Source organism: Odocoileus virginianus, chromosome 28 (genome assembly GCF_023699985.2).
Source record: "Odocoileus virginianus isolate 20LAN1187 ecotype Illinois chromosome 28, Ovbor_1.2, whole genome shotgun sequence".
NCBI lineage: Eukaryota > Metazoa > Chordata > Mammalia > Artiodactyla > Cervidae > Odocoileus > Odocoileus virginianus.
The window spans coordinates 25114864-25124153 of record NC_069701.1 but is presented as its reverse complement, the minus strand read 5'-3'; the positions used below and the strand labels follow the sequence as shown (position 1 = coordinate 25124153).

The 9290-nt window shown below is 47.8% G+C and overlaps 1 protein-coding gene across 1 annotated transcript; it reads right to left on the bottom strand.

Annotated features, from left to right (window-relative positions):
• Positions 1–1385: 1385 nt before the first annotated feature.
• On the bottom strand, positions 1386–8717 carry LOC110127451 (secreted protein of Ly-6 domain 1-like). The gene is made up of 3 exons (XM_020877682.2): positions 8597–8717; positions 3491–3604; positions 1386–2376 (listed from the first exon to the last, which is right to left on the bottom strand). The coding sequence occupies exons 1-3, from the start codon at positions 8658–8660 to the stop codon at positions 2252–2254; spliced, it is 303 nt and encodes a 100-aa protein (XP_020733341.1). The 5' UTR covers positions 8661–8717; the 3' UTR covers positions 1386–2251.
• Positions 8718–9290: the final 573 nt, after the last annotated feature.

Sequence of the window (9290 nt, the reverse complement as noted above, 5' to 3'; positions counted from 1 at the left end):
ACGATGCTCAGGCTCCCGGCTGTTCTGTATGGAGCGTGCCCTGCACTGCGCGTGGTTCCAGCCCTCGGGTGTTCCACAAAAGCCCGGAACAAAAAGCTGCACCTGCTTTTTGTGCCTTCCCCGTCAGAGCGGCTCAGGCAGCCAGGGGCTTGACGGGCGCACTCTCCCCGGGTGCGGCGCGCCTTCTGCCCTCCGTGTCCCCAGCCCCAGTCCCCGCCCGCGCCGGTCAGGTGCCTGCACCCTGTGTCTCGCCGCGACCCTCCCGGCGGATGTCGACCATCCAGAATCTTAGGAGGTCTTTGATTAGAGACTGGAGGCCTGTTTGCAGTGCGGTAGGGGCTGCGGGTCCTTGGGGCCGAGCCTGCCCCTTTCCCCTCCCCCCTGCCTCCAGTCTCTGGCCGGGCTGGGCTGGTCCGCAGCCTGCGAGCTCTTCTCTGGACTTGTTCGGTCCCTTTGTTCTGCGAACGGCCGGCAGTGTGTTCGGGCCGGTTAATTTTCTCTCTCTCTTTTGCTGTCCCACAGTTTAAGTTGGTAACTCACAAAAGCTCCCTCCGATTGTCCTCAGGGCACTCAGGCCCGGTCCTTACCCTAAGCAATGCCGCCCGCTCCTCTCCGTTCTGCCCCCCCTTGCTGGTGGCGGATGCGGGTGTCTGGGGTACTTTTCTGCTGGGAGTTGCTTTTAGGCACGTAATCTGTGGGTTTTATTTATTGTTCCCCTCCCAGTCAGGTTGCCCTCTGAGATTCAAAAACTTCCCCCAGGCCCGCCAGTGTAAGACTCCCTTCCCGGGACGGATCTCCGTCCTTAGCTCTTTTGTCTCTCTTTTTATCTTTTATGTTTTGTCCTACCTCCTTTCGAAGACAATGGGTTGCTTTTCTGGGCGCCTGATGACCTCAGCTAGCGATCAGAAGTTGTTTTGTGAAGTTTGTTCTGCATTCGGTTATTCTTTTGATGAATTTGTAGGAGAGAAAGGGCTCTCCCCGTCCTATTCCTCCGCCATCTTTCAACACGCTTCCAGTCTTCTGTTCTTCGCAGATGGACTTTCTCTGATTTTCCATCATGTGACTGAAGATGGGTACCCCAAAGCAGCTGAGTTTCATATTACAGTTCTAATCATGTTCAAAGAATTAGTCTCTAAAATCCAGTAAGAAAATGCCAGGAAAGAGAATTTTATTGACACAACTTGGCAAGTGTTCACCACTGACCCAGTCAACCCAGACCAGAGGAAAATCTTAGTATGTTCATATGGTTTGCACCCTCGAGGAGATGTATCTATTAATACACCCATTCTTCCACCCAGCCTGTGGCATGTATTCTGTGAATACAAAAGCATGCTATGGCCATCCAGAGACCATTATCAGGTAATAACCCCAAAAATGCAGAAGGCTGCAAATAAGAAAAAGAGTTTATTGAGAGTCCTAAGAATTGCATTTTGGGAGGCAACCATTTGAATGGCAACTCAAACGTGCTCTAGGTGGGGCAATAGACAATAGTGGGGGATTATAAAGGCAACAGAGACATTCTAGAGAAGAAACAAAGGTTATCATTACAGAACTATGATTGGTGCTGGCAGGCATTCAGTCACTTGCTGGCAGCAGATTGGTTGCTAAGCTGTGCTCTCTAAGGAGAAAGGAGGAAAAGTTCTAGGTGGTCTCAGGATGGCTGGGTTCAAAGTTTATGTTGGGTTTAGCAGTGGATGTGTGTAAGTTTCATTTCCTTAATGCCTCCCAGCTCCATCTTAGATCCCTTTGACATAAGCGACTCCATTTTTTTTTTAAGCCACTGATACTTAAGAGATTTGAGTTACAACACCTAGCCCACTGAACTAGCCCATCATTTATGGAGCCCCTCACACTTCTACTTTCTTCAGCCTTGGAAGACTCCCCCTCCTCCTTTAGTTCCTGCCTCCAGAACATGCAGAATCATAAATTCAGCCTTCCCCAGACCCTGCCTTTTTAAGCAGCCAATCAGTGTGACTGCCAATTAGGACCTGAAAAGGGAGAAAGTACCCTTGGACCTAGCTATGCCCACTAATCTTCATCCCAATTTGGTTTCAAAGACTACATCCCTGGGGCTTCTCGCAGTGAAGGAAAAGGAGTCTGAAGACAGATCAAGTCTGGGACTGCTTCTCATAGGGGATCCACATTCAGATCAGAGAGTCTTGGAGGCTTCGGTGGCTTGGAGGCTTGCAATTTAGGGATTCCTAAATTAGCTTCATCCAAAAGATCAGGGCAAAAGCTGGGGGCCCTGTCTTTAGAACTTGTTGCAGAGAGGCGAGTCTTGACAGCATTTATATTCCACAATAATATTGAGATTAAAGAGCTTCATGGGAATACATAGTTGGCTACAACCCTGGTGTCCGTAGGAAAGCTTGCCACCTGGAGAGGAGCAGAGAAGACAAGTGAGACCCCAGAACCCAGGACGCAGCCCCACGGGTGTGCGGCTCAGCATATCCTAGGGGTACTGCTCCTTAAATATTCCTGAATGAAGCACAGGATTAATGCATCAACCAACTAATCAAGAATGAGGGGGAAATAGCACATTTCATGGAGGAGGACTCATACCCTCAGAAGAGAGAACGTCTGCCACCTAGAACTGAGAGACTGGAGGTAGGGCCCCTGGTGGGCTCTCCTGGGACAGCTTTGCAAGCTCTATATTCAAGCTTGCATGCTCAGCCGCTTCAGTCGTGTCCGACTCTGCGATACCATGGACCGTAGCCCGCCAGGTGCCTCTGCCCATGGGATTCTCCAGGCAAGAATACTGGAGCCATGCCCTCCTCCAGGGGATCTTTCCGACCCAGGGAAGAGTCTCCTGCATGGCAGGCAGATTCTTTATCAGCTGAGCTACCAGGGAAGCCCAAGCTCTGTATATTAGAGTGAAATCCATCTCCTCCCCCACCCAGCCCCCTGCAAGAGAAGACAGAAAGGATGAATAGAAACTGTTCGCTCCGCCCTGCCCATTTCTCCCCCAATCCATGTCCCTAGTTCCCCAAAACCCCATCCCAGTCAGGTCCCGCTCAGCCTAATTCCAGTTACCTTCAGGAGCTAAACTCCCTGCTTTCTCCCTCTCTTCCTTCCTCCTCCCTCCCTCAGTCACCCCTCCCTCTCTCCTTCATCCCTCTCTCCCTCCCACCCTCCTCCCTCCCCTCTCCTCTCCCTCCCTTAAAGGTCCCCATTCCAGTTAAGGGCCAGTGGCAGCCCAGTACCAGAACGAGGGGATAATGCTTCACTGCTGCTGCTGCTGCTAAGTCGCTTCACTCGTGTCTAACTTTGTGCGACCCCAAAGACAGCAGCCCACCAGGCTCCTCCGTCCCTGGGATTCTCCAGGCAAGAATACTGGAGTGGGTTGCCATTTCCTTCACTAATTTAGGTTAAAAAAAGAAATCCAACCCCTTTCTATGTAGCTCCTGCTCCCAGGGGTCCTGAGAGACACCCACTGTCAACCCCTAACCTCCAGCAAAGTTCACCCCGAGACCTGTCAGGCACCACCTACCTTCGTAGATCTTCCTCAGAAAGCACTGCTGGTTCTCCTTAGTCTGACAGGTGCCTCCTCTAGACTCGCAGACCCCGCTGGCGTTGACTCTGTAGCACTGGAAACATTCTAGAGCTGGAAAGTCAAACCAACATAACAAGGTTCTTCCAGGCCAGCCTCCTGGCAGCTCAGGAGGCTGTGCACCCATGACCCATGGGCGCCTGGGCGCTGACGGTTTCCCTCCTCCTGATGAATGTTCTGGAGGCAGGTGATTACTCCCTGCTGGGCTTCCACCTGGGAGGAGGCATGCGTGCCCCCAGGAACAAGACCTGCACCTGAGCACAGAGAGCTCCTCGTCCTCCCCGGGGACCCACGGTGCCGCTGGAGGAAGGGCAAGTTCTTCACTGCGGCTCCCCGGATCCCACTTGCCAGCTGATTATCACCCCAACCCCAGGGCCGCCACTGAAGATGTTCCGTGTGAACGGCATCTGCAGGAGCTGTGCGGATGAGGGCTGGAGTGAGAAGTCAGCACCATCTGCTGCTCTCCTTTTGGAAGAGCGCCCCATCCTCCACCCTTCCTGTTCATCTGAAGAGACAACCCCGAGGACCCCAGAACTCAGCCTAAAAGGGGGCAGGGAAGGGAGAGACAAGACAGGTGGGCGGAGGGGGTTGGGAAGAAAAAGAGATCAGGAGAGAGTGAGGCAAGATAGGGGAGACAGCGAGCAGAGGAAGGGAGAGAGAGAAGGGGGGAGGAGAGAGAGAGGAGGGATGGAGGGTGAAGAGGGGGAGGAGGGAGAGGAGGGGAAGGAGGGAGAGGAGGGGGGAGGGAGAGAGAGGAGGGGGGAGGAGGGAGAGAGGGTGATTGACAGCGGGAGGGAGGGAGACGGGGACGAGGAGAGAGGGAGGGGTCTGCCGGACAAACGCCTGTGCCCGGGGTCACAGCTCCTCACTGCCTCCTCCGTGCGATGAGCACCCAGCTGTCGCTGGTCCCCCAGTTATTTACCAAACAGTGAGCTCCTGTCAGTGAGAGGCGCTATTCTAAATGTTGGAAATAAGGTGCTGAAGGGAGCACCGAAACATCCATTCCATCTATCAAACACTAAACAAATAAACTGGGGAAATGACTGACAATGAAGAAATAAGAAAGGTTATTTCAGGTCCTGGTGACTCATGAAGACAATGGGAAGGAGGATCATGGAGGAGTGAGCGTGAGGAGGCTGGGGGGTCGGGGAGTGGGCAGAGAGCTTTCTCAGGGGTGATTTGAGCTCAAATCTGAATTTTTTTTGTTTTATGCTAACCACTAAAACAACTGGCAGTAGCTGGCAAACTGATTCCAGGAAGATAACTGGGCAAGTGCACAGAAAGTTTCTGAGCTCCCATTAGCTTGGCCAGTTTGAGAAACAGAATCATCAGCATAGGCAAAGTGGAAAAGGGCGAGAGTACTGTAAAACAGGACTGAAGAGGTTGATAGTGGTCAGACCACAAGCACGTATCTGCTTAGACCTGTGCTGCTGTGGCGGTATCCGTGGACCATGTGTGGCTGTTGAGCCTGTGAAATGACAGTAGTCCAAACAGATGGGCTGTAAGTCAATTTCAAACACTTAGCACACACACACACAAATCGTTTAAATCGCTGATCAGTGACTTTGATGTTGATTACATGCCAAAATGATAGTCGTGTCCGACTCTTTGTGACCTCATGGACTGTAGCCCACCAGTCTCCTCTGTCCATGGGATTCTCCAGGCAAAAATACTGGAGTGGGTAGCCACTCCCTCCTTCTGGGGATCTTCCTGACCCAGGGATTGAACCTGCATCTTCTGCGGCTCCTGAATTGCAGGAGAATTCTTTACCACTGAACCACCAGGGAAGCCCAATAGTTTAGATATGTTGGGTTAAATAAAGTATATATTAAAGTTAATTTTACACATTTCTGAGTTTTTTAATATGCCTACTGGAAGAGTAAAAATGATGTCTGCAGCCTGGCTTGCATCTTATTTGGACCATCATTTAGGCCATCATAAGAACTGAGATTGTATTTGAAGTTGGGAAAGGCCATCAGAGGCTTTTTCAATAGGCAGTGACATTAACTAGCTTTTTGCATGTACACTCTGGCAGCTCTGCAGACAATAGACTTTAAAGAAGAGAGTGACAGAGGCCCAGGACAGGGTTGGTGGAAACTGGAAGTTGGGAAGGAAGCCACAAGTCAACTGTGTCCAAGCAAAAATGTGAGAAATTATAGGTCAGGTATATTGAAATAGGGCTTCCCAGGTGGTGCTAGTGGTAAAGAACCCGCCTGCTAATACAGGAGATGCAGGAGACACAGGTTCGAACCCTGTGTGGGGAAGATCCCGTGGAGGACAACATGGCAACACACTCCAGTATTCTTGCCTGGAGAATCCGCAAGGACAGAGGAGCCTGGCAGGCTACAGTCCATAGGGTCACAAAGAGTAAGAGACGACTGAAGTGACTTAGCATGCACACATAAATGAGGTATGTATGTGGGAAACAGGGACTAGGAAACCTACAACAGAGCAAATAGAAGGTGCTTGTCATAGTTTTATCTTTTTGTGTCATTTAAAACTATACATTTATGTTTTTATTTACTCACACATTTTTATTTTGCAAAAAAGTTTTCAAAATTTTGAAGATAATGAACTTTGAAAAATACACGCTCAAAAAAAAAAACTGAGCTCTCGATTCCTCTTCCTGTAAACTTAATGATGACTGTATAACCTGAGCAATCTGTCTTGTCAATATTTACCGTCACCCCTGGATCTGTGATGTCCTTGAGCACATGAAACCCTACTGGAGATACAACTCTGCTTGAGAATTTCAGTGATTCTTTTGAAAGTTATAGTCATTTTATTAGAACTTTGCCCTTGGATGATTTCATATGAGCAGCTGCAACAAAGGCCTCACGTGTCACTGGCTGAAGCAGGTGCAGTTCCTCTTGCCCAACCCACAGCCCACAACCTCCTCAGCCTCCTGAGGCAGCCCCTGCAGCATAAGTGACTGGCACACTCATCATGCACATTGGGCAGCTCAAACAGTGGAGAGCAAATACGCCTGGGAGCATCCTTCTCCCAAGAACAGATGGGGAATTGGTGGATGAATACGCCAACTTTCCTCCCATGAGTTGGATCCCTTACACTGTCCTCTACAATTTCCAGCAGGATGGGCTCCATTTGTTCACCATGGTGTCCAGCTTATTAATTTCTTTGTGTGTTCCCAGGTGGCCCTAGTAGTAAAGAACCTGCCTGCCAATGCAAGAGACGTAAGAGATTCGGGTTTGACCCCTGGGTTGAGAAGATCCCCTGGAGGAGGGCATGGCAACCCACTCCAGTGTTCTTGCCTGGAGAATCCCATGGACAGAGGAGCCTGGTAGGCTACAGTCCATAGGGTCACAGAGAGTTGGACAGGACTGAAGCAACCATGCATGCCTGCACATTGTCTTTTGTCCCCACACTCCTCCTGGTATTTCCTGGAATCAGCTTCCAGACAAATGATTTTTTATTCTTATCAGCTTCAGAGGATGGGTTTTCATTTAGATCGTGTATGCTCTTGTAAATTAATTTTTCATATTTTGTACTCCAAGTCTTCTTATGCTTTTACAGAACAAACAAAACACCGACTATTAGCAGGCTGATTCCATTTGCTAAAGAACATTGGAAAAAAGTGGTGCCTGTTAATGCCAATGATCATTCCAGTTTTAATCAATCATGGAGTAAAAAAAAAACTATGAAAGTATATTCTGTAGAAGGTAAAACACCTTTTTGTAATGCTATAATAAATTTAACTGAAAAATCCACAAAGCACATAAACTCATTTATTTTTACAGTGGAAAAATAAATACAAATGCCAGTAGAATATTGGCAGCAAATGTTACTAAATTGAGAGCCCAGAGAGCAAAAAATGCCCTTGCAGTTGGTTTTGATGCACACATAATTGTGAATTGTATCCTGTGTCCAAACAAGATAGTATATGAATATATACTATTCATATAGTATGAATGGGAAAACACAAAGAATATAAATAAATGTATATGCAAGTATATTTTAAATATGTGTACATTAAAATATATAAAATATTAATATATACAATATCTATTAATATATAAATATTAAAATAATTGATGTATTTATATAGCATATATGATGAGCTATATATATGAAAATATATATTCTATATGTATGTGCACATACACACCCACAGGTAGAATAGCTGAACTGTAAAAGTTTTGTGGTAAAGGTAATGTGAAATAAAAAATAGTCTTCATCAAAAATTCTCCCTGCTCCCTGGCATCAAGCAGATCAGAAAATGGATAAGCTTCTGAAGAACTACATTGGGATTCAATCTAAGTGTTCTACAACAAATAAAGGGCATTTTGTAAAAGGTCCCATAAGTATTAATTGCATTCTGGTCCTGTAATAGAGAGTCTGACTCCAGTTTTTGACGTTTCACAACTGGCAACCTTGAAGTCTTGCGCTTTGTGTCCCACATGTGGGCCCCAGGAGCTCCTTCTTTCAATATTGGTGGGAGTTTCACACCACACAAGCCCCTACCTGAATGCAGGAACCATCGCCCTGTCTCTCTTCCTCACCATCACCTAAATTCAAGAGTCTCTTTTCTCTGCTCCCCTAAGCCATCTTAAGACACCTGGCAGTAAGCCCTGCTCTCCCAAGAAAGCCTCATGAGATAACTAACAAGGCTTTTCATACCCTCCTGGTACGTATGTGGCATCCTCAGTCTTGACATATAATCCAAGTTTGGGTGAGGATCCATCCTGTTTCTATCGTATAACCCCAACAGTTTAACATCTTCAAGTGTTCAACAAATGAAGCACCCAAGTATTTCAGCTTTCAAAAATGTTTAACCAGTTGAAATTATGAAACACAGACTTTCAAGCAAAAGAGATATTGAAATGAATTCCTACAAAAGCAGAATGCCCCAGATTATAGGGTAAATGGTAATCTTATCTCTTGGACATTCTAATGTCTAGGCAGGTAGACAAAGAGTGGAAGAGACAGGCAATGCCTAGAACCATAGGCTGCCACTCACCCAGGTTCCCCTCTGTCCTCCTACATGCTGGGGGCTAGGGGGGCGGTGGGGGGAGCAGGGAAGCTCACCTTGCAGTAGTCCGAGCTGTGAGGACAGGACCGCCAGCAGCAGTAGCAGGAGGCACTTAGCCATCTCTGGATCTGGCTCCAGCCCCAAAGACTTAGAGAAGGCAGGACTGAACCACAGCCTCAAGAGCCTCTGAGATCCCGGCTTTATAATTCCAGGCGGGGAGGAGCAGCCAATGGCAGCACAGGCAAAGCCTTGCACTTTCCCAGACAAAAACCACAGAGTGCCTGAAGGAACCAGGGCCCTACATTCTTTCCAGCAATTACTGGCTTTGCTCACTTCCACTGGCCCTACTGAGGAAGCCAAGGTACGTAAGAAGAGCTGACTCTCTCGTGTCCCCATTGCACAATGGTAAGATTGAAGACTAGAGTCTGTTTTACATCACCTAGGGACCTGGGAATTCAGTTGAATTAGTGATGTTTTACCATTTAAGAGGTTTACCATATTGAACCTAACTACTGAAGTATGGTGTGGATAAAAAACTGCTACTGAGGATTCTCTCATTAAAATAAGCTAGGGAAATAAACACACGCTTAGACTTTGTAAAGTGCAGGCCAGACACAAATAGATTTTGATGATAGCATTACCAACCAGGATCCTTGGCCTTAATCAGTAGAAATTGATCAGAGGCCAGACAGAAAATTCAGGCAAAGCTTTATTGGGGCCCCTGCTGCAGCAGGGGAAGTGGGAACAAGC

Coding starts and splice junctions, on each gene's coding strand:
- LOC110127451 (XM_020877682.2), bottom strand. CDS start 8,660: ATGGCTAAGTGCCTCCTGCTACTGCTGCTGGCGGTCCTGTCCTCACAG. Junction 3,605..8,596: donor ACAGCTCGGACTACTGCAAG/GTGAGCTTCCCT, acceptor TTGACTTTCCAG/CTCTAGAATGTTTCCAGTGC. Junction 2,377..3,490: donor TCTGAGGAAGATCTACGAAG/GTAGGTGGTGCC, acceptor GCTCCTCTCCAG/GTGGCAAGCTTTCCTACGGA.